General features: G+C 40.4%; 1 protein-coding gene across 1 annotated transcript; it reads left to right on the forward strand.

Moving 5' to 3' along the window:
- The first annotated feature begins 7,951 nt into the window (after positions 1-7,951).
- Positions 7,952-15,147, forward strand: LOC135556682 (tripartite motif-containing protein 16-like). The gene is made up of 6 exons (XM_064990067.1): positions 7,952-8,602; positions 9,111-9,206; positions 13,002-13,235; positions 13,352-13,511; positions 13,637-13,696; positions 13,929-15,147. Exons 1-6 carry the CDS (start codon positions 8,006-8,008, stop codon positions 14,435-14,437), a joined length of 1,656 nt encoding a protein of 551 aa, XP_064846139.1. The 5' UTR covers positions 7,952-8,005; the 3' UTR covers positions 14,438-15,147.
- The last annotated feature ends 11,017 nt before the right edge of the window (positions 15,148-26,164 follow it).

Here is a 26,164-nt window from a genome sequence, read left to right on the forward strand (position 1 = left end):
AGAAGACCAGAGGATTCAGTGGTGTCTTGTTTACCTGCAGGCCTCCCTCTTGGTTCTAGAAGACCAGAGGATTCAGTGGTGTCTTGTTTACATGCAGGCCTCCCTCTTGATTCTAGAAGACCAGAGGATTCAGTGGTGTCTTGTTTACATGCAGGCCTCCCTCTTGGTTCAGGAAGACCAGAGGATTCAGTGGTGTCTTGTTTACATGCAGGCCTCCCTCTTGGTTCAGGAAGACCAGAGGATTCAGTGGTGTCTTGTTTACCTGCAGGCCTCCCTCTTGGTTCTAGAAGACCAGAGGATTCAGTGGTGTCTTGTTTACATGCAGGCCACCCTCTTGGTTCTAGAAGACCAGAGGATTCAGTGGTGTCTTGTTTACATGCAGGCCACCCTCTTGGTTCAGGAAGACCAGAGGATTCAGTGGTGTCTTGTTTACATGCAGGCCTCCCTCTTGGTTCAGGAAGACCAGAGGATTCAGTGGTGTCTTATTTACATGCAGGCCACCCTCTTGGTTCAGGAAGACCAGAGGATTCAGTGGTGTCTTGTTTACCTGCAGGCCACCCTCTTGGTTCAGGAAGACCAGAGGATTCAGTGGTGTCTTGTTTACATGCAGGCCACCCTCTTGGTTCAGGAAGACCAGAGGATTCAGTGGTGTCTTGTTTACATGCAGGCCATCCTCTTGGTTCAGGAAGACCAGAGGATTCAGTGGTGTCTTGTTTACATGCAGGCCACCCTCTTGGTTCAGGAAGACCAGAGGATTCAGTGGTGTCTTGTTTACATGCAGGCCTCCCTCTTGGTTCAGGAAGACCAGAGGATTCAGTGGTGTCTTGTTTACATGCAGGCCTCCCTCTTGGTTCAGGAAGACCAGAGGATTCAGTGGTGTCTTGTTTACCTGCAGGCCTCCCTCTTGACTCTAGAAGACCAGAGGATTCAGTGGTGTCTTGTTTACATGCAGGCCTCCCTCTTGGTTCAGGATGACCAGAGGATTCCGTGGTGTCTTGTTTACATGCAGGCCTCCCTCTTGGTTCAGGAAGACCAGAGGATTCAGTGGTGTCTTGTTTCATGCAGGCCTCCCTCTTGGTTCTAGAAGACCAGGGTGATGCTGCCGTAGTCAGAGTTCTCCACAGCACAGCTGGCCCTGTGCCAGCACAGCTGGGGTAATACGGAGACATCGAGGTACTGCTTTTCTCATCACCTGCAGGGTACAACAACAATCAAGCCTGATTCACACAATAGGGCTCAACCGTACTGGCTCAGATATTTTATTTTCATATTTTCATTGACACATCTAGAGGTCTCTAATGGTTGAGTCTTGGTCTGAGTCTCACGGGTTCTGTTCCAGTCTGTCTTTTCTCCATCTCTGGTATAATCAGTACCAAAACACCAACATCATCCACTCCTTAACTTGGTTTAAATACTATTTGAAATCTTTCAAATACATTGAGTGTTTGCTTTTGCCTGCCTGGAGTGTCAGGTCTTCAGGGTTTGGAAAGTGTAGCATTGTTCCATTGTACCAACCAAGTTTAATCAAACCCAGATAATGTTTTGTAAATGACTTAAAATAGTGAATTGGTAAAAGAAGGTTCAGGACAGCAGATTATTTCCCTTCAATGATATGAATTGCTGACGTGTTTCCCAGCAGCTTCTTGGTCAGAGCACTATTATAACACAGTATTATTACACATCCACATTGACATGGAAAGGAACCATGATTAATGTTTGTGTAACAGTCTGACACTGTGATAGATCACTCTGTTTCTTTGAATAACCATTGTTTCTTCAACAGAGAAGTGGAGCACGTTGAAGTGTACAACAACAGCTGAAATAAGACAGAAACATTGAGAATATTTGTTATTTGTTTTCTAGACAGAAATAATATGTTTTATTACCTTTTGGTCCCAAAATGAAATGTTTCAGTGATACAATAACAACTTTAACAACTTTATTAAGAACATAGATTCAAATTCATATTTAATATTCTCAGAATTCATACAGTATAGAACACCATCTAGAAGACATATACATATCATTACATACAGTATACAACACCATCTAGAAGACATAGACATATCATTACATACAATATAGAACACCATCTAGAAGATATATCATTACATACAGTATAGAACACCATCTAGAAGAAATAGACATATCATTATATACAGTATACAACACCATCTAGAAGACATATACATATCATTACATACAGTATACAATACCATCTAGAAGATATATCATTACATACAGTATAGAACACCATCTAGAAGACATAGACATATCATTACATACAATATAGAACACCATCTAGAAGATATATCATTACATACAGTATAGAACACCATCTAGAAGACATAGACATATCATTACATACAATATAGAACACCATCGAGAAGATATATCATTACATACAGTATAGAACACCATCTAGAAGACATAGACATATCATTACATACAATATAGAACACCATCTAGAAGAAATAGACATATCATTATATACAGTATACAACACCATCTAGAAGACATATACATATCATTACATACAGTATACAATACCACCTAGAAGATATATCATTACATACAGTATAGAACACCATCTAGAAGACATAGACATATCATTACATACAATATAGAACACCATCTAGAAGATATATCATTACATACAGTATAGAACACCATCTATAAGACATAGACATATCATTACATACAATATAGAACACCATCGAGAAGATATATCATTACATACAGTATAGAACACCATCTAGAAGACATAGACATATCATTACATACAATATAGAACACCATCTAGAAGACAGAGACATATCATTACATACAGTATAGAACACCATCTAGAAGACATATCATTACATACAGAATAGAACACCATCTAGAAGACATAGACATATCATTACATACAGTATACAATACCATCTAGAAGATATATCATTACATACAGTATACAATACCATCTTGAAGACATAGATATATCATTACATACAGTATAGAACACCATCTAGAAGATATATCATTACATACAGTATAGAACACCATCTAGAAGACATAGACATATCATTACATACAATATAGAACACCATCTAGAAGACATAGACATATCATTACATACAGTATAGAACACCATCTAGAAGACATATCATTACTTACAGTATAGAACACCATCTAGAAGAAATAGACATATCATTACATACAATATAGAACACCATCTAGAAGATATATCATTACATACAGTATAGAACACCATCTAGAAGAAATAGACATATCATTACATACAGTATAGAACACCATCTAGAAGACATATCATTACATACAGTATAGAACACCATCTAGAAGAAATAGACATATCATTACATACAATATAGAACACCATCGAGAAGATATATCATTACATACAGTATAGAACACCATCTAGAAGACATAGACATATCATTACATACAATATACAACACCATCTAGAAGACATATCATTACATACAGTATACAACACTATCTAGAAGACATAGACGTATCATTACATACAGTATAGAACACCATCTAGAAGACATATACATATCATTACTTACAGTATAGAACACCATCTAGAAGACATAGACATATCATTATATACAGTATACAATACCATCTAGAAGACATATCATTACATACAGTATAGAACACCATCTAGAAGACATAGACATATCGTTACATACAGTATAGAACACCATCTAGAAGACATAGACATATCATTACATACAGTATACAACACCATCTACAAGACATATCATTACATACAGAATAGAACACCATCTAGAAGACATAGACATATCATTACATACAGTATACAACACCATCTAGAAGACATATCATTACATACAGAATAGAACACCATCTAGTAGACATATACATATCATTACATACAGTAAAGAACACCATTTAGAAGACATAGACATATCATTACATACAGTATAGATCACCATCTAGAAGATATATCATTACATACAGTATAAAACACCATCTAGAAGACATATCATTACATAAAGTATAGAACACCATCTAGAAGACATAGACATATCATTACATACTGTATAGAACACCATCTAGAAGATATAGACATATCATTACATACTTTATAGAACGCCATCTAGAAGATATAGACATATCATTACATACTTTATAGAACACCATCTAGAAGACATAGACATATCATTACATACTGTATAGAACACCATCTAGAAGACACAGACATATCATTACATACAGTATAGAACACCATCTAGAAGAAATAGACATATCATTACATACAGTATGGAACACCATGTAGAAGACATATCATTACATAAAGTATAGAACACCATCTAGAAGACATAGACATATCATTACATACTGTATAGAACACCATCTAGAAGATATAGACATATCATTACATACTTTATAGAACGCCATCTAGAAGATATAGACATATCATTACATACTTTATAGAACACCATCTAGAAGACATAGACATATCATTACATACTGTATAGAACACCATCTAGAAGATATAGACATATCATTACATACTGTATAGAACACCATCTAGAAGACACAGACATATCATTACATACAGTATAGAACACCATCTAGAAGACATATCATTACATACTGTATAGAACACCATCTAGAAGACACAGACATATCATTACATACAGTATGGAACACCATGTAGAAGACATAGACATATCATTACATACAGTATAGAACACCATCTAGAAGACACAGACATATCATTACATACAGTATGGAACACCATGTAGAAGACATAGACCGGGTCTTGCCATTACATTTTCTTCTGCAAATGTGAAGTATTCCCAGTTACCCGTGTTAATCCCTATTTGGGACTAGCCTGGGGTTGAGAAAGACTGCCCTGGGTGGTTGTGGAGACTGCCCTGGGTGGTTGTGGAGACTGCCCTGGGTGGTTGTGGAGACTGCCCTGGGTGGTTGTGGAGACTGCCCTGGGTGGTTGTGGAGACTGCCCTGGGTGGTTGTGGAGACTGCCCTGGGTGGTTGTGGGGACTGCCCTGGGTGGTTGTGGGGACTGCCCTGGGTGGTTGTGGGAACTGCCCTGGGTGGTTGTGGGGACTGCCCTGGGTGGTTGTGGGGACTGCCCTGGGTGGTTGTGGGGACTGCCCTGGGTGGTTGTGGGGACTGCCCTGGGTGGTTGTGGGGACTGTAATCTCTCTCTGTGGATCAGAGCTGGTAGTTGTGAACCTCTTTGACTGAACCATTTTCAGCAATGGAACCCACAGGGAAGCAGTGCACTATGTAGGGGATAGGGTGCCAGTGGTGCACTATGTAGGGGATAGGGTGCCAGTGGTGCACTATGTAGGGGATAGGGTGCCAGTGGTGCACTATGTAGGGGATAGGGTGCCAGTGGTGCACTATGTAGGGGATAGGGTGCCAGTGGTGCACTATGTAGGGGATAGAGTGTCATGTGGGATGCCAAAGTTTATAACAGCTTATATTTTACCTGTGGGGGTTTCCTTAGTGACAACAACATCTTAAAACACACAGTCCAGGGATGGGTATTGTGACGGAGGTTACAGCTTCCTTTTGATAGTCAAATGTTGTCATAAATATCATGACATCATTCTGAATGAGCCTAATAAACTGGTATTGATGGTGTATTGTCATAGGGCCAAGCCCTGGGAGGCTCCTCCCTCTGAGGTGGTCTTATTTCCATACAGCGATCAGAGCCACATCCTCTACAGGTCTGTCTCTCTGTCTCTCTGTCTCTCTGTCTCTCTGTCTCTCTGTCTCTCTGTCTCTCTGTCTCTCTGTCTGTCTGTCTCTCTCTGTCTGTCTCTCTCTGTCTCTCTGTCTGTCTGTCTGTCTCTCTGTCTGTCTGTCTGTCTGTCTGTCTGTCTGTCTGTCTCTGTCTGTCTGTCTGTCTCTCTCTCTCTGTCTCTCTCTGTCTGTCTCTCTCTGTCTGTCTCTGTCTGTCTGTCTCTGTCTGTCTGTCTCTCTCTGTCTGTCTCTCTCTGTCTCCAATTTGTAAGTCGCTCTGGATAAGAGCGTCTGCTAAATGACTTAAATGTAAATGTAATAGACATATCATTACATACAGTATAGAACACCATCTAGAAGACACAGACATATCATTACATACAGTATATCATAGATGACATGTATAGATCCTTACTTTATATTTCCTGTACCACTTTCCATGACAGTAGCCTTATTACTGGTTAGGGTTACTGCTGCTAGTACAGTGGAGGAATGAGGCATCACAGTACCTGTTACACCACTGTATAACAGGACCAATTACACACCAATAAACACACTGTAATGTAAAGTGTTATTCTGATTCTCAATGATCAGTCAATACATACAGTATTCATTTCATATACAGTACATTGTATCCATGTCAAGTCCCCCTCCACCGATTGTAGCTAATTATCTAGAACACATTGTACAGTTTTACAACCACATTTGAGTTATTATGGGCGCTAATAGTTAGTGTCATATCACATCAGTTTAAGACATTACGGCATTCATTAAAAACATTATACATATGTACTGCTTGAGGCGGCAGGGTAGAGCGTTGGACTAGAAACTGCAAGGTTGCAAATTCAAACCCCCGATCTGACAAGGCAGTTAACCCACTGTTCCTAGGCCGTTATTGAAAATAAGAATTTGTTCTTAACTGACTTGCCTAGTTAAATAAGGTAAAAAATTAATTGTTACCCTTTATATAATCTAACCACTCTACTTAATGTATTCCATATTAAGGGTCCTAACAGGGGAACTAAAATACTTGTCTCTATTAAAATCTGTTGAGGCGATGGGTTCCCCAACGGGAACTCCACCCCCCCCCCCCACCCCGTTCAGCTGAAAATATCTGGAGAAATTATAGAAAGCTACACCAGATAACAGAAATACTCAACATAAACTTTGACTAAAGATGCATGTTCTACATATAATTAAAGATACACTGGTTCTTAATGCAACCGCTGTGTCACATTTTTTTTTTACGTTACGGAAAAAGCCTAACATTGCAATAATCTGAGACGGTGCTCAGACGTAACAATATTTCTCCGCCAATATTCCCTTACCTTTGATGATCTTTCATCAGAATGTAGTGCAAGGAGTCCTAGTTCAACAATAAATCGTTTTGTCTGGATGTCAGAAGGTGAATTCACCAATTTGTAAGTCGCTCTGGATAAGAGCGTCTGCTAAATGACTTAAATGTAAATGTAAATGTTTCATAATGTTCATTTCTAGTGTCCAAGTAGCAGCATTTGCTACCACTTTCAGCTCACATGGCCAAAAAATGACTTCTGGTCCAGGATAACTTTGCATGAAAACTTCCAAAACTTCCAAAAGACATATTACAGGTCGAAGAAACTGGTCAAACTAAGTGCAGAATCAATCTTCAGGATGTTATAATCATATGTATCCAATAGCATTCCAACCGGATCATTCGTTTTCATCTGGGGCTGATTGGAACAGCCGAAGCACTCAAAGACAAACGCACCACAACAAAATGGCATTATTTTGCGACACCAACTACTTTACTTCCCATTAGGTCAAAGTTCACAGCAAATGCTCCATTACACTTTCTACTGAATGAGAACATCTAGTGGAAGACGTAGGAAGTGTTTCCAGATCCATAACTTGTTGGGAAGGGAGGGGGCGATGGCGTCAAAGTTGCCCGAACTTTCAGGATTTCAAAACTTGTTTGGAAGATTGACTGCCCTGTGAGTTCTGTTATACTCACATACATAGACAGATTTTGATGCAGTTCACTCTGGGCACGCAATTCATCCAAAGTGGAAATACTACCCCCTATCTGTAAGTGGAACATTGAAAACAGTTCTCTCTCTAACCCCTCCCTCCCTCTAACCCCTCCCTCCCTCTAACCCAGCCCCTCTGGCAGAACCAGGAAGTCCCTCCCCCTCTCACAAACTCTCTTCTGAGGAAACGAAACTGATCTGAGTCTCTGTGTCCTCTGTCTGTGTGAGAGTGAACAACCGTCCAAATGGCTCAGCAAGGAGTTCTGCTGGACCAGGACCAGTTCTGTTGTTCTGTCTGTCTGGATCTACTGAAGGAGCCGGTGGTTATTCCCTGTGGACACAGTTACTGTAGAAGCTGTATTGGGGACTGCTGGGATCAGGATGTTCTGAAAGGGGTCTATAGCTGTCCACAGTGCAGAGAGACCTTCACCCCTAGACCTGTTCTGAACAGGAGCACTGTGCTGGCTGAAGTGATGGAGAAACTGAAGAAGACAGGACTCCAGAATGCTCCCCCTCCTGCTCTGTGCTATGCTGGACCTGGAGATGTGGCGTGTGATTTCTGCACTGGCACCAGAAAGCAGAAAGCCCTCATGTCCTGTCTGGTGTGTCTGGCCTCTTACTGTGAGACTCACCTCCAACCTCACTATGTATCTCCTGCTTTCAAGAAGCACAAGCTGGTCAGAGCCACCACACAACTAGAGGAGAAGATCTGCTCTCATCATGACAAACTGCTGGAGGTTTACTGTCGTACCGATCAGCAGTGTATCTGTTATCTGTGTACAATGGATGAACATAAAGGACATGATACAGTGTCAGCTGCAGCAGAGAGGACTGAGAAACAGGTAAGACCAGAACAACAGGGGCGGCAGGTAGCCTAGTGGTTAGAGTGTAGGGCAAGTAACTGAAAGTGTGCTAGATTGAATCACGAGATGACATGGTAAAAATGTGTTGTTCTGCCCCTGAACAAGGCAATTAACCCACTGTTCCTAGGCTGTCATTGTAAATAAGAAATTGTTCTTAACTGACTTGCCAAGTTAAATTAAAGAATTACAGACTTGTTGGTGACTGTCTGATAAACAAAGAATTAAAGATACAGTAGGAACTAAGGCTGTTTGAATATGAGATCATTCAAATGAAATCGATCCTCAGCAGATCAAATATGAACACAAACCTTAATTATCTTATCCCAGATTCTCCAAATGTATCAGCATTTTCTAAAGTCAAACAGTATAATCATTCTGAATGCCCTTTAATGAGTCCAAAGTTCAGTCTCAACCCCTTGATACATGTAGGCCCACCATAAAACTATAATCATTCACATAGCAATGGGCCTTATGTGATTCTCCACAGAGGCAGCTGGGTATGAGACAGCAGATGGTCCAGCAGAGATTCCAGGAGAGAGAGAAGGAGCTGAAAAAGCTCCAACAGGCTGTGGAGTCTCTCAAGGTGAGTGCTGTTGACCAGATGAGACACACCATTTCACTTCTCTCCTCCAGTCAGAGAGATAGAGGGAGACTGACTCCTATCTAATCCCACTGTGGGCTGTCTGGACCCCTTTCAGACAGACTTTCAGACAACAGACTGCTTAATGTAACTGTCGGCAACTTCCGGCGCCGACAGAGATGGCCGCCTCGCTTCGCGTTCCTAGGAAACTGTGCAGTTTTTTGTTATTTCTTACATTAGTACCCCAGGTCATCTTAGGTTTCATTACATACAGTCGAGAAGAGCTACTGAATATAAGATCAGCGTCAACTCACCATCAGTACGACCAAGAATATGACTTTCGCGAAGCGGATCCTGTGTTCTGCCTTTCACCAAGGACAACGGAATGGATCCCAGCCGGCGACCCAAAAAAACGACTTCGTAAAAGAGGGAAACGAGGCGGTCTTCTGGTCAGACTCCGGAGACAGGCACATCGTGCGCCACTCCCTAGCATTCTTCTCACCAATGTCCAGTCTCTTGACAACAAGGTTGATGAAATCCAAGCAAGGGTAGCATACCAGAGGGACATCAGAGACTGTAACGTTCTTTGCTTCACGGAAACATGGCTCACTGGAGAGACGCTATCCGAGGCGGTGCAGCCAGCGGGTTTCTCCACGCATTGCGCCGACAGAAACAAACACCTTTCTGGTAAGAAGAGTGGCGGGGGCGTATGCCTTATGGCTAACGAGACGTGGTGTGATCACAGAAACATACAGGAACTCAAATCCTTCTGTTCACCTGATTTAGAATTCCTCACAATCAAATGTAGACCGCATTATCTACCAAGAGAATTCTCTTCGGTAGTCTGGTTTCACTTTTGAGTTGTGGGTGATTATTTTCCGTGTCAGTGTTTGTTCCACACGGAACTGTTTCGGTTTTGTTATTTCACCTTGTCGGTTATTGTTTTGATCATTATTCGTATTAAACAATATGGACACATACCACGCTGCGCATTGGTCCTCCGATCCTTCCTACTACTCCTCTTCGTCAGAAGAGTGCTGGTGCAGCAGGAGTTACATTTTTGGAGAAAGTGTGCAGGAGGTCATGGGATAGAGGATTGTGTAGTTTTGGTGGATAAAGTTGTGTCAACTGTAGGGGTGTCCATGTTGCTAGGGATCAGAAGTGTCCGGTGAGAGAGAGGCAGGTTGAGGTGGCTAGAGTCAGAGAGGTGCAGAAGGTGTCGTATGTTGAGGCAGTGAAGAAAGTAGAGGAGGATGGGTCAAGGGTGAGAGATCCTGAGAGGATCCCTGTGTGTAGTAGATCTGTGCAGCACAGAGGGATAGGCCAACGAGTGATATATGCTTCAGTAAGGTTGGCTTCTTAGCGTTCATAACAATGGTTATCAACTGTACCACAGAAATGGAACGTAAATCACAGAATATTGATGTGGTGGCAGCTGCAGAGAAGTATTTGTTCATACGAGATTTGACTTCATAAGAGTTCCAGGGTGTGTTGAGTGGTGGTGTCCAGTCCTCCCAGGCCGTTGTCATGGTGCAGGAGCAGATAGGGTCAAAGTAGTGGGATGGGGTAGTGGGTTTTTAATGAGTGTAGGGTTAGTTGTCATGGTGCAGGAGCAGATAGGGTCAAAGTAGTGGAATAGGGTAGTGGGTTTTTAATGGGTGTAGGGTTAGTTGTCATGGTGCAGGAGCAGATAGGGTCAAAGTAGTGGGATGGGGTAGTGGGTTTTTAATGACAGTAGGGTTAGTTGGACGTGTGTTTTTTAATTTAAATTACAATGAAATGTTCCTTTTTCCATTTTGTAAAACAAAGTAAAATATACTTATATTATTGTTCAGTTGGGGGCGGTAATGTAACATATTGGAAGCCAACTGCTGTTAAACTCCAAAGAAGAAGAAACGTTATATAATGGCTATGTACAATGTTGTAACAATGTCTCTTTCTCATTCCATCACTTTCATGGTAGTTGGTTGTGTGGGTCTCTGGTTATGAATGGGGTGCAGGCAGACAATCGTTGATGGATATTTATAGATCTCTGATCAGGACAACAGTTGATTACTGGTGTATAGTTTATGGAACAGCAGCAAAGACTTGTCTTCAGAAGCTGGACAGAATCCAGTATACAGCTTTAAGGACATGTATTGGTGCATTTAAATCAACATCTGTATGTGTCTTACTAGTGGAGGCAGGTGAGATGCCTTTCGATATACGACGTAATAAATTGTCATTAGCTTATTGGGTTGAAAGGCTGTGAGGTTGAGCATCCCACTGCTACTGTTCTAGATGACTGTTGGGAATATACTAGTAGACAAGGCAGTGGTTTTGGTTGGACAGTTGGAAAGCTTGCTGATGACAGTGGTTTGAGGGAGTTGGAAGTTGGCCCTTCTGTGGTGATAGGGGATGTTCCTCCATGGTTACTCCCAGATCCTGTTGTTGTTCTAACCTTGGTAGAGAAAAGGAAAGATTGGTCAGAAGTCAGTGATGAAGGGAAACTGGTTGACAACTACATTGGTAGAAGTTATGCTTTTTTACCACTTTTCACAGGTGGATCCAAGGACCCAGATAGTGGAGCACAAGGAGCAGGCGTTTGCCTTCCTGAATGTGATGTGCAGATATATAGAAGACTAACAGATGAACTGTCAGTATACTCAGTTGAACTGTTGGTGATAATAGTTGCCCTCCAGTGGGTGGAGGATGTACAACCTGTTAGAATTATAGGATGCTCAGATTCTCTGTCTGTATTGAATAGTTTATCATCTGGTTTATCTAATAGGAGTGACCTACTTTTTGGAGGTATCAATGTTAATATGGAGAATTGAGAGAATGGGTGTTGTAGTGAGATTCTGCTGGGTCCCAGTACATTCAGATTTGGAAGGTAATGATTTTGTAGAACAGTTATCTAAAAGAGCTTTGAAACCAGATATAATTGATATTAATGTTCCACTGGGTAGAGGTGAGGCCAAATGGAAGATCAGAGCCATTTTGATAGATGTGTGGCAGAAGATGGGGATCTGAGCACAAGGGACGGTATTTCTATGCACTCCAACAAAAGGTCGGTGGACCAAGATTCAAAGGTCAGATCAGGAAGGAAGAGGTGATGTTTACTTGATTGCGCTTAGGACATTGTACATTGAACTGGTCATTCCATCTGGTTGGCAGCATGTGAATGGTTTGTGTCTGGAGGGTATGGTCAATGAAACAGTGGAGCATATGTTGTTATATTGTTGTAAGGATGTTGAAACGAGGGAAAGATTGAAGTGAAGGGTCATGGAGGTTGGACAGGGTTGGGTGGAGGGGTTTGGAAGGGATTTGGGGGAGGGTCTATTAGAAGTTAGTAGGGCTATTTGTTACTTTCTCAGAAGTACTGAGCTCGGTAGGAGGATTTAGAAATGTTGTAAACCGTGATTGAACACACTCCAGCACAGTAAGTGGCGCCATGCACTTTTAACGTTAATTTGTGGCATTATATCATAGAAGAAGTTGGTTGTGAGGGTGTTGTGGTTTGCGTTTGCTAATATTTGTATTTTATTTTTGTTTTATTTTGGTTGTTGCATATTCACTGAATTCATTTTCTGATGGTGAAGGGTTAATTGGTTTCCGCTGTTTATCTGTTAGAGTTGAAGGGGGAGTAGGGTTAGTTTGTGATGGCTTCAACCGAGTGGAGAAGAAACGCTTTCACTTCGAGTGCATTCCGGAGAACTGTGGTGTTGGGTACTGTCTAATGTGATTGTGTGGAGGTTGTGGTGGCACAACCTGTAATGAGGATGGCAAGTCAGTCTCTGTCTTTCTCTCTCTCAACAGTGCTCTGCACAGGCAGCAGTGGAGGACAGTGATCAGATCTTTACTGAGCTGATCCGCTCCATTGAGAGAAGGCGCTCTGAGGTGAAGGAGCTGATCAGAGACCAAGAGAAGGCTCAAGTGAGTCAAGCTGAAGGACTCCTGGAGCAACTGAAGCAGGAGATAGCTGAGCTGAGGAAGAGAAGCACTGAGCTGGAGCAGCTCTCACACACAGAGGATCACATCCATTTCCTCCAGGTAACTAACTAACTACCATTTCCTCCAGGTAACTACCTTGTTACATGTGATATGAAATTAATGTGAGACTATTCATCTCAATCATTATGTTTTCCTGTCTGTCTCTCTCTCTCCAGAGTTATCAGTCTCTCTCCAGTTTAAGTGTATCTTCAGACTTACCCAGCATCATTGTCTGTCCTCTTCAGTACTTTGGAGATGTGAGTAAGACTGTGTCTGAACTGAGAGAGAAACTAGAAGACTTCCTTAAAGGAGAATGGACCAAGATCTCCACTACAGGTGTGTTGAAAATAATAAGAACATCAACTTTAGACCCTTGGAAGTTCCCTACTAGTCATATACATGTGGAATATGGTATGATGATAACATTCCCTCTCTCTGTCAATGTGTTTGTGTGCCTGTAGTGAATATAGTGGATGTTGTACTGCCTCCAGAGCCCAAGACCAGAGAACAGTTGTTACAATGTGAGTCTCTTTATTGTGAAGTAACTAACAGTCTCTTTTTACTGACACTCCTAACAATCCCTCTCAAAATATATAGCAATAGTAGATCTCATCAAAGACTGGATATCTGACTCCTCATATTTCTCTGATTTGATCTCTGCTGTGCTCTAATCAAAGACAGGGTAGATACACTATCTGACTTAACTTGTTGTTCTAACTCCCCTCATTGGTCTCTGCTCTGCTCTTCTCTCAGATTCCTGTCAGCTCACACTGGACCCAAACACAGCGAACTCTCACCTCTCTCTGCCTGAAGGGAACAGAAAGGTGGCCTATACAAGCAAAGTCCAACCATATCCTGACCATCCAGACAGATTCACAAACATTTGTCAGGTTCTGTGTAGAGAGGGTCTGTCTGGACGCTGTTACTGGGAGGTGGAGTGGAGTGGTTCATTGTTTCATACAGCAGTTACATATAAAGATATCGGAAGAACAGAGGAAGGAGTTGGATTTGGAAAAAATGACAAGTCCTGGAGTTTAGAGTGCTCTAGGGGTGATTATTTCAGTCACAATAATGTTAGGACTAAAGTATCAGGCCCTCAGTCCTCCAGAGTAGGAATGTACCTGGATCACAAGGCAGGTACTCTGTCCTTCTACAGTGTCTCTGACACAATGACCCTCCTCCACAGAGTCCAGACCACATTCACTCAGCCCCTCTATCCTGGGTTTTATCTCTATGCTACTGCTGAGCTGGTTAAACTGTAGTATGGTCCACATAGATACTAGTCATGTTGGTGTGGTCTATAGCTGAGCTGGTTAAACTGTAGTAGGGTCCACATAGATACTAGTCATGCTGGTGTAGTCTATAGCTGAGCTGATTAAACTGTAGTAGGGTCCACATAGATATTAGTCATGCTGGTGTAGTCTATAACTGAGCTGGTTAAACTGTAATAGGGTCCACATAGATACTAGTCATGTTGGTGTAGTCTATAACTGAGCTGATTAAACTGTAGTAGGGTCCACATAGATACTAGTCATGCTGGTGTAGTCTATAGCTGAGCTGATTAAACTGTAGTAGGGTCCACATAGATACTAGTCATGCTGGTGTAGTCTATAACTGAGCTGATTAAACTGTAATAGGGTCCACATAGATACTAGTCATGCTGTTGTAGTCTATAGCTGAGCTGATTAAACTGTAGTAGGGTCCACATAGATACTAGTCATGCTGTTGTAGTCTATAGCTGAGCTGATTAAACTGTAGTAGGGTCCACATAGATACTAGTCATGCTGATGTAGTCTATAGCTGAGCTGATTAAACTGTAGTAGGGTCCACATAGATACTAGTTATGCTGGTGATGATTCATTCTGCTCTGTTTTTCTTTACAAAATATTTTTTGGACTGTTTTGATCTTCAGAGATTTCATGAATTAAAATTATTTGTTTTCATATTTAATAAAATGCAATGTTTTAATGTTGTACATTTCCATGAATCGTGATGTATGGTGTTGATGTATATTGGTTGGCATTCAGAACCATTGATATGTTTTCTCAATTGGTTCTCTGTCTCTATGTAATTCTCCTCAGTGGCATTGAACAGGTAGAATCACTAACTAACTAAACTATATGGACTGGTTTCCTGGACATGTAACAGATAGTAACTGAACTATATGGACTGGTTTCCCAGACACAGATTAATCCTAGTCCTGGACTAAAAAGTACGTTCAATGTAGATGTCCAGGAAACCGGCCTTAAATTTGGTATCTTTCATCCACCCATACTGCTCAGTCAAGCGACATTAATCCTGTCCAGCTGGTGGTGGTATTGACCAAACAATAAAACCAGCAGATATCTTGACTTGCCACTCAGTATATCAGTAATGTTCAGAATAGTACTTTAATATCATTGGAGATTGATGGTCTTTTTAATCCACTATCCAGAGTCAGGAACAGATGAAGTTAGGTCTGCTACTGTTCAGTGATTAAATATGATTTATGGTGATGGGAAATAAAAAATACATTTACATCATTACATTTAAGTCATTTGGCAGACGCTCTTATCCAGAGCGACTTACAAATTGGTGAAGAGCGTCTGCCAAATGACTTAAATGTAAATGTAAATGTAAATGTTGAACGAGCCTTTTGTTACTTCCTCAACGTATTCCAGGATGTATGCAATAGGCCCCTTTAAATAAATTCAGGATGAAGGGCAGAGAGAACCCCTGGTTTACTGAGGAACTTACTAAAATCATAAGGGAACAAAATGCTATATGGGCTAAAGCAAGAGGGTCTGGTTCAGCAGATGATTGGATGGCTTTTAAACGTCTTTGAAATATGGGTGTGGCTTTGATCTGAAAAGTGAAAGCAGACCACTACCTGAAATCTACTTCAGATCATTGAAATAATCCCTCCACATTTTGGCAAGTAGTGAAAGGTTTGGAGTGAAAAGAAGATTCACAGCTTCCCAAACTATTGTTGGTGGACACTCAGGTCGTAACTGAGAGAACCTCCATTCTGAAAGCCTTGAATCTGCATTTAATAGATGCAGGCAGTTTAGATGCAGGCAGTTTTCGCCAGGTTCTCCTTCTCATCCTTCTCTGTTTCAGAAGTGTGTAAAGCCCTGAAAGAAATTGCTATAAAGAAATCCCCTGGCCCTGATGAACTAGATCCCCTCTTCATCATTGCATCATTGAGATTATAGGACATCATTGCTCCCCCCTATATTTTTAAAGAAATCCCCATGTTATGGAAATCTGCTTTTGTACTGCCTCTCCTGAAAGGTGGAGATCCTTCGCTACTTGACAACTATTGACCCATATCAAAATCATCTGTACTGTCAAAGGTACTGGAGTCCTTATTTATAGGCAGCTGAAGGCCTACCTCCAAGAAAACAACATCTTAAATGGAGTGCAGTCAGGCTTTAGGTCTGGCCACAGCATTGTTTCAGCAACATGGATGGTTTTAAATGACATCCATGGGGCTCTTGATAAGAAGTGTGTCTGTCTTTATTGATTTGTCGAAGGCTTTTGACACCATGGACCATGCTGTGTTAGTGCTAAGGTTAAAATATTGTGGAATTACAGGTCATGATCTAGATTGGTTTTTAAATTACCTATCAAATCGTACACAATGTGTAGTGGAGGATGGTTATAAATAGAGTTGTGCTGAAGTGTTCTGCAGGGTTGTAATTTGGGCCCACTGTTGTTCCTTTTGTATATCAACAACATTGGGAATCATATTGAAACAGCAGATGTTCATTTTTATGCAAATTATACTGTTCTTTATTCAAGTGGTAGTAGTTTTATCTTTAGCATTTGAAAATGCCCTAACAGCATTTAACATCACACAACAGAAACTGTATGATTTGAAGCCGGTTCTGAATTTCAAATGCCAGGCATGTTACTAATCATGCCATTGCTACATTGGCTGGACATAGTATAGAGCCAGTCAAAGTGTATAAATATTTGGGTGTGTGGGTTGATGTCAAACTGAGCTTCACTGTTCATGTGGAGAACTTGATAAGGAACTTGATAAGGATAACTTGATAAGGAAGCTCTAGCTGAGAATAGGTTTTTATTACCGGCATAAGGCGTGTTTTTCTCTGGAGTCCAGGAAGGAGCTGGTACGATGTACATTACAGGCAGTTTTAGAGATGTTATATATATATATGCAGGCCTCAACCACTACCCTTGATTCAGTATATCATTCAGCCCTAAGGTTCATTACCAATCAAAAACATCAAACACATCATTGTGATCTCTACAGCGCCATTGGCAGATCGTCATTGACCTTGCGTAGGCTTAAACTGTAGCAGGGTGCGTAAGTGGTGGCAGAGAAGTCAAGAGCAGGAGAGCAGAACTGGGTAATAACAAAATATTTATTAAGCCAAACCAACGGAACCCATAACAACAAGATAAATGGGCACAAAAATAGCCATCGTGTGCTCACAGGGAACGTGCACAAGCACTTCAATAAACAATCCCACACAAAGACATGGGGTGAACAGGGGGTTAAATACACAAGTAAAAAAAGGGTATTGAAACCAGGTGTGTGGAAACACAAGACAAAACAAATGGAAAATGAAAAGTGGATCGTCGATGGCTATAAGACTGACTTATGCGGAAGCCGGGTCCTCTTCTTGTTCGGGCGACGCTCGGCGTCTTATAGCCATAAACACACATAAACACTAGTATACACTGATTTATAAGGCTATATTGGGTAAAATGACATTTTATCTTTGTTCTTTTTTAATCAGGTCGGTAAATAAATATCAATTACAGTCCTATTCTCATTTGCTTCTAACAGTAACAAAAATTAGAACAGGTCATGGTAGTTTTAGTTACACAGCTCCGTGGTCCTGGAATTCTCTCCTGAACATTTTAAATTTGATGATCTATATTTGTTGGTGGAGTTTAAACACTTGATCGATGTATATATCATAGAGTGTAATTGTCTTTAGGACAGCTGTTTTTTAGTCAATACTTTTGTGTTTTTTAACGTAATATGTAATTGTTGTACTGTATGTGTGTTTATAGTTGTGTTTAATGTTGTGTTAGTGTATGTAAGTTGTTTTGTCTGAAACGGTGTTCCCCCTGCTGCTATTGGGCCAGGTCTCTCTTGGAAAAGAGATGTTACCTCAATGAGATAAAACCTGTGTAAATAAAGGTTAAATAATATATTTTTTTATGAATGGATAGCATACGATCATAGATACAATTTGGCCACATAAGCCTACAAACATTTACAACAGCAAAATCACAATAATCACAAGAATGGCTTCAGATCAAAGTCGACGTTGAGACCAACGGGAGGAATGGTCTGTAAATTAAAGATCCAGACAGCCTCTCGTTTTAACAATAAATTGTCGAGGTCACGCCCTCTCCTAGAGAGGGTGGCATGTTAGGTGCCGATATAACGTAGGGACGAAATCGATTGGTTCGCAACCAAAAAGTGGGCCGCAACTGGGTATGTAGAGTTTTTTAACCTAATGGTGTTACGATGCTCCGAGATTCGTAATTTGAATTCGCTCTTTGTTTTACCCGAATAATTTCCCCCCCTTGAACAAGTTATAAGATAACTGCCTGTCGGTCTACACTATGTACAGTGCCTTACGAAAGTATTCGGCCCCCTTGAACTTTGCGACCTTTTGCCACATTTCAGGCTTCAAACATAAAGTTTTTGATTTGTTAAAAAAGTTTGAAATATCCAATAAATGTCGTTCCACTTCATGATTGTGTCCCACTTGTTGTTGATTCTTCACAAAAAAATACAGTTTTATATCTTTATGTTTGAAGCCTGAAATGTGGCAAAAGGTTGCAAAGTTCAAGGGGGCCGAATACTTTCGCAAGACACTGTATGTATGGAGGGGGAAGCCTGCTATTATCTGTCTACACTATGTATGTATGGAGGGGGAAGCCTGCTATTATCTGTCTATACTATGTATGTATGGAGGGGGAAGCCTGCTATTGTCTGTCTACACTATGTATTTATGGAGGGGGAAGCCTGCTATTGTCTGTCTATACTATGTATGTATGGAGGGGGAAGCCTGCTATTGTCTGTCTATACTATGTATGTATGGAGGGGGAAGCCTGCTATTGTCTGTCTATACTATGCATGTATGGAGGGGGAAGCCTGCTATTATCTGTCTATACTATGTATGTATGGAGGGGGAAGCCTGCTATTGTCTGTCTATACTATGTATGTGATGTAGGAGGAAAACCTGCTATTATCTGTCTATACTATCTATGTGATGTAGGAGGAAAACCTGCTATTATCTGTCTACACCAGTTGTCACAACCTGTAGATCTCGATCCCCATAAATTTCTGTAAAAAACCCAATGATAAAGTGTTTCTATTTGTTTCATTAGTCTCGGTGCTGTTTGTGGTAGGTGTAGCCAAATCAGCTGCCCTGCGCGCCGGGTAAGAAAACTGTTGTCATTTCATGTGTCTGAAGGAACAAACTCTGCCTTCCCGGTCTGCAGTAAAGTAGCAGGCATACAAGAAAGCTACGGCCCAAATGAATACTGTGAGATTTCAAAACCATGACTGGAGAGAGACTATCAGCTAATACAGCAAAGAGCTGCTGTTTTTATGAGTTCATGTTTAAGTTCTTACTCAGCACTGTCAACACTTTGTATTCAACACTTTTATAACCCATAAAATGCACGTTGTTCCTATTTCCAGTCAGCGTTACAACAAGCAGTGCAGCAGTAATGAATGAGGAGGAATGTGTTTGTATAGGCCTGCCTTGTTGCTATTATTAGCGGCTTGGGTCTTTTTTAATATAGAGGAATATTTCACTTTCTCTGTTCATAGGAGTAACAACATGAATTTGTACATGAGGCAGAAGTAATGTGGTGCGACTCGAGTTTCACCATCAGCTGGAAGACGGTGTCCCTTTTTGGTCAGTGTCAGTGGAGGAAAGGGACAGAGGAGGGATGTAGAGAGACGGACCCTCAGTCTGCTGGTCTCTCCCTCCGCTGAGACTGACCCTCAGTCTGCTGGTCTCTCCCTCCGCTGAGACTGACCCTCAGTCTGCTGCTCTCTCCCTCCGCTGAGACTGACCCTCAGTCTGCTGGTCTCTCCCTCCGCTGAGACTGACCCTCAGTCTGCTGCTCTCTCTCTCTGCTGAGACTGACCATCAGATGCAGGCACCATCAGCCCAGTAAAATAAAAAGCTAACCATTTAAATGTGTGCTCATTCAGCTGTGCCTCACAAGTAATACAACAATGGATCTATTACCGGTGTGATCATATAGCCTACCTCAAATGTTTAAATATAATTTTTTTATATGTCCCGAACAATTGGCAGGTAAATTCAAGCAAAGACAGTATGCAGTGATAATGTATTGGGCGTGTAACTTACTACACAAACCTCATTGCTACAGAACTGTTTTTATCTGGTTAAAACTTGTTAACGATACAGGTTCCCCAATGGGTACCACCCCCCCCTACCCCCGCGCTCAACTCAAACGGTGGCGCACAGAATGCAAAAATATTCTTAGAAATATTTAACCTCCACACATTAACAAGTCCAATAGCTCAAATTAAAGATAAACACCTTGTTCATCTATCCAGCGAGTCAGATTTCTAAAATGTTTTACGGCGAAAACATAGCACATATTTATGTCAAACCACCACAAAGACACAGACGATATGCAGCCATTTTGTCGAACAAAAGATGCAATCACAAACGCAGGATTAAAAGAAAAATAATTCACTAACCTTTTGAAAATCTTCATCAGATGACAGTAATAGGACATGTTACACAGTACATTTATGTTTTTTTCAATAATATGCAATTCATATCCATAAATCATGTTCAGAAAATCCTCAAAAATGTCCGGAGAAATTATAGATAGCTCCACCAGATAACAGAAATACACATCACAAACTTTGACTAAATATACATGTTCTACATATAGTTAGAAAGATACACTGCTTCTTAATGCAACCGCTGTGTCACATTTATTTTTAACGTTACAGAAATCGTTCACTATGCAATAATCTGAGGCGGAGCTCAGACGTAAGCAATATTTCTCCGCTTATGTTGGAGTCAAAAGAAATACAAAATTACAACATAAATATTCCCTTACCTTTGATGGTCTTCGATCAGAATGTAGTGGAAGGAGTCATACTTACCCAATACATCGTTTTGTGTCAGTTCGTGTGTCTGTGTATTAGCATCTGCTACCGCTTTCAGCTGAAATGCATCCAAAATTACTTCTGGTCCCGAACAGTTGCGCATCAAAACTTCAAAATTACATATTATATGTCGACTAAACTGGTCAAACTAAGTGAAGAATCAAGCTTTAGGATGTTATAAACGTACAAAACAATTGGCGATTCAACCAGACAAAAGCAATTCTTCTCAGGCAAGCTGGAACAGAGGAAGGTCTGTGTCCAATTCACGCCCTAACGCGCATGTATTTTCTCGCAACACCCACTCTTTTGCCTCCCAAAGGGTCAAAGCTCGCGGGATTTGCACAATTAAACGCTCTACTGAATGAGGACACCTAGTGGAAGACATAGAAAGTGTTTCCAGATCCATAGCTGGTTGGGAAGGGTGGGGGCGATGACGTCAAAGTTGCCCCAACTTTCAGGTTTCCAAAACTAGTTTGGGAGATTGGCTGCCCTGTGAGTTCTGCTATGCTTACAGACATAATTAAAACAGTTTTAGAAGCTTTAGAGTGTTTTCTATCCAATAATAATTATTATATGCATATATTAGCAATTTTGGACAGATTTGTTTCAGTTTACTATGGGCACGCAATTCATCCAAAGGGGGCAGTATTGTCCCTAGCCTTATTAATGTTAAAAAGGCTTACATTTTTTAAGTCATGTTAATAAAGAATCAGAGCGGTAAATCTCGACATTTTGACTCAGAAAGTGATCTTGACTCAGAAAAGGTTGGTGACCACTGGTCTAAACTGCTATAATTAATAGCTTATTTCATGTTCTGTTTTCCCAAAATATTTTTGTACGTGAGCTAATAGCCAGCTGTGTCCTCCCTATTTCAAGATGGAATAGATTCTAGATGTATTTTCGTCATGTCCGTTATGGCTTGATGGTTCCAATCTGTCTGTTGGTGAGCTGGCTGCATTTAGGTGAACTATGTGTCAGCCACAAACATTAGCTTGCTACTCTGAATAGAATTGTTAATATAACTTCTATTTGTTGGATTTGTGTTGTTGAAATAAGTACAGGGTACTGCAGCTTGAACTGAGACAGCTGTTAGTTTAGTTTATTTGTTATTCCCCAGAATCAACCTTACACATTTAAAATGTTTCAGTGTAAATCTTGTTTGCATGAATATAATACAGTATTATCATTCAGACAGCACATGAAACCTCAGAAATGCACCCAATTGATCTTTTAATTGTGGCCCAAATGTTCCCGTGCATTCAGGATTCAGGAAATTTACTGCCTTTAAGTCTCACTTCTACAGAGACCACAAGAGATATCAAAGATCTGTGAAAAGTGCTCCATTTCAATCAGCAGACAAAATGTTGATTTGCCCAATAGACATTTGTCAGTTCAGTCGTTTAAATTTGACTGAAGGGTTGTTTTCTAGAGGGCAGAGAAATGAGTTATCCTTTTATGGGATGTGAAAAAACATTTGCTGTTAAATGTACATTTGCGTCTCATTTATCCAGAACACAAAAACAGCTTTATCAAACATGCTAATGAGACAATGTTGGAAACACAAAGTGAAAATGTTCCTGAGACGCCTGGTGTTTCTACAGACAATTACTTTTCCCAGGACTTGGAGGCAGGCGGCCCCTTATATAATTGACAGCTTAGGATAGAAAACACTCTAAAGTTTCCAAAACTGTAAAGATATTGTCTGTGAGTATAACAGAACTGATATTGCAGGGGAAAGCCTGAGAAAAATCCATTCCGGATGTGCCTCATGTTTTGAAAGCGCTGCGTTCTAATGCCTCCCTATTGAGCAATGAATGGGCTATCAACCAGATTACTTTTTCTCCGTATTCCCCAAGGTGTCTACAGCATTGTGACATAGTTTAACGCATTTATGTTAAAGAATACCCGTAAGCGGCTACATTGCGCAACTGGTCACCTGATGGCTCCCAGAGTGATTCTCGTGTAAAATACAGAGGTAGCCATTACTCCAATCGGTCCTACTGAAAAACTAATTGTCCCGGTGGATATATTATTGAATAGATATTTGAAAAACACCTTGAGGATTGATTATAGACAACGTTTGCCATGTTTCTGTCGATATTATGGAGCTAATTTGGAATATTTCTTAGCATTTTCGTGACTGCAATTTCCGGGCGATTTCTCAGCCAAACGTGAAGAACAAATGGAGCTATTTCGCCTACAAAAATAATATTTTTGGGAAAAGGGAACATTGGCTATCTAACTGGGAGTCTCGTGAGTGAAAACATCCGAAGCTCATCAAAGGTAAACAATTTAATTTGATTGCTTTTCTGATTTCCGTGACCAAGTTACCTGCTGCCAGCTGGACAAAATGCTATGCTAGGCTATTGATAAACTTACTCAAATGCTTGTCTAGCTTTGGCTATAAAGCATATTTTGAAAATCTGAGATGACAGGGTGCTTAACAAAAGGCTAACGTGTGTCTCAATATATTTCACTTGTGATTTTCATGAATAGGAATATTTTCTAGGAATATTTATGTCCGTTGCGTTATGCTAATTAGTGTCAGTCGATGATTACGGTCCCTAATGCAGGATGGGGAGTCACTAGAGGTTTTAAGAGATGTGAAGGAGTAGAGGATGATGTTTTACCAGATGGATGAGTTGGTAAGAGATATGAAAGAGGAGAGGATGGTGTTTTAGCAGATGGATGAGTTGGTAGGAGATGTGAAGGAGTAGAGGATGGTGTTTTAGCAGATGGATGAGTTGGTAAGAGATGTGAAGGAGTAGAGGATGGTGTTATAGCAGATGAGTTGTGAAAGGTGCTTGATGTGCCATAGCTGGAGATCATCTGGGATCTCACAGTATCAGGGGCTTTGTGGAACATTTCAGCCGGAGTACATATTTTTGTCGATATTGTTCACGTTGACAGAGTAACATTTGAGTCTAGGACAAGCAAGGAGTGACACAGCTGGTGCCATCAAGGATACATTAACATTTGAGCCATCACGCCCTTCCCCTTCACAGCCATCCTCCACATCCAGCCCTTCCCCTTCACTGTCATCCAACACAACCCTGTCATCAACCAGTACTGTATACCTGGACATCTGACCGGAGAACTTCACTGTTCCTTGGGGCAAAATGTCCATGAACCTGAGATCAGCCATCACCAGAGGCACACGGCCAACCCCAGGAGAACCAATATAGATGGTGAGCCTAATTATTGAGCCTAATCCGACAAGAGCAGATTGCCCGTACAACAGCCAAGCGGGTGGTACAACAGTACCCGAAAAGCTTCACTGATACAATGAAAGATGGCACTACAATTGGGAGTGGCAATGGATCCCTCTTAAATCAGATGAAAACAGGCGTTGAGCATAAGAATGGTGATAATCCTCTGGTACGGCTAAGAAAGAGAAAAACACTCTCAGGCTCATCGACTGTAGTCAGTGCAAGAGGGCCGACTGACAAATACAGCTGTGTAAGATGGCAGCCTGACTTTCCCACAGAAGAAACTTTGGAGGCAAAGCGTAAGAAATTGGAGCAGCTTTATTCCAGCGAAGGGCCGGCCGGAGGTGACAGAGGACAACTCTTGCAGCTCATGCAAGCAACGTTTTACTTACAGGGCAGTGCCATCAACGCTAGCCCAGCACCTAAGATAGCCGAGCTGAGGAGTAAGTGTCAATACCTTTTCGCACAGAAGGAACTCTACAACCACTTCAAGTACTGACAGATGTCTCAATTATCATACAGTACTTCCTCCAGAAACCAACAAATGAAGAGGTTGGGCACATCCTGTCAAGGTTTGAAAAGGGTGGAGTGACTGCAGTTGGCCCTTGTGTTGTCCTCCTGCTGACAGCCCATTTCAAAGACGAGGCGGATGTACTCCTTCTACAGGCCGATGGGAATTTTACATTCATCTGTATCTCTGCATTTATATGTATTTCTATGTATTGTACCTACAGTATGTATTTATATGTATTGTATCTATGTATGTATTCTATGTATTGTATCTATGTATGTATTTCTATGTATTGTATTCTATGTATTGTATCTATGTATGTATTCTATGTATTGTATCTATGTATGTATTCTATGTATTGTATCTATGTATGTATTTCTATGTATTGTATCTATGTATGTATTCTATGTATTGTATCTATGTATGCATTTCTATGTATTGTATCTATGTATGCATTTCTATGTATTGTATCTATGTATGTATTCTATGTATTGTATCTATGTATGTATTTTTATGTATTGTATCTATGTATGTATTTCTATGTAATGTATCTATGTATGTATTTCTATATATTGTATCTATGTATTTATTTCTATGTATTGTATCTATGTATTTATTTCTATGTATTGTATCTATGTATGTATTTCTACGTATTGTATCTATGTATGTATTTCTACGTATTGTAGCTATGTATGTATTTCTATGTATTGTAGCTATGTATGTATTTCTACGTATTGTATCTATGTATGTATTTCTATGTATTGTATCTATGTATGTATTTCTATGTATTGTAGCTATGTATGTATTTCTACGTATTGTATCTATGTATGTATTTCTACGTATTGTATCTATGTATGTATTTCTATGTATTGTATCTATGTATGTATTCCTATGTATTGTATCTATGTATGTATTTCTATGTATTGTAGCTATGTATGTATTTCTACGTATTGTATCTATGTATGTATTTCTATGTATTGTATTCTATGTATTGTATCTATGTATGTATTCTATGTATTGTATCTATGTATGTATTCTATGTATTGTATCTATGTATGTATTTTTATGTATTGTATCTATGTATGTATTTCTATGTATTGTATCTATGTATGTATTTCTATGTATTGTATCT

Source organism: Oncorhynchus masou, chromosome 15 (assembly GCF_036934945.1).
Source record: "Oncorhynchus masou masou isolate Uvic2021 chromosome 15, UVic_Omas_1.1, whole genome shotgun sequence".
NCBI classification, from domain to species: domain Eukaryota; kingdom Metazoa; phylum Chordata; class Actinopteri; order Salmoniformes; family Salmonidae; genus Oncorhynchus; species Oncorhynchus masou.

Coding starts and splice junctions, on each gene's coding strand:
- LOC135556682 (XM_064990067.1), top strand. CDS start 8,006: ATGGCTCAGCAAGGAGTTCTGCTGGACCAGGACCAGTTCTGTTGTTCT. Junction 13,236..13,351: donor ATCACATCCATTTCCTCCAG/GTAACTAACTAA, acceptor CTCTCTCTCCAG/AGTTATCAGTCTCTCTCCAG. Junction 13,697..13,928: donor CAGAGAACAGTTGTTACAAT/GTGAGTCTCTTT, acceptor CTCTTCTCTCAG/ATTCCTGTCAGCTCACACTG.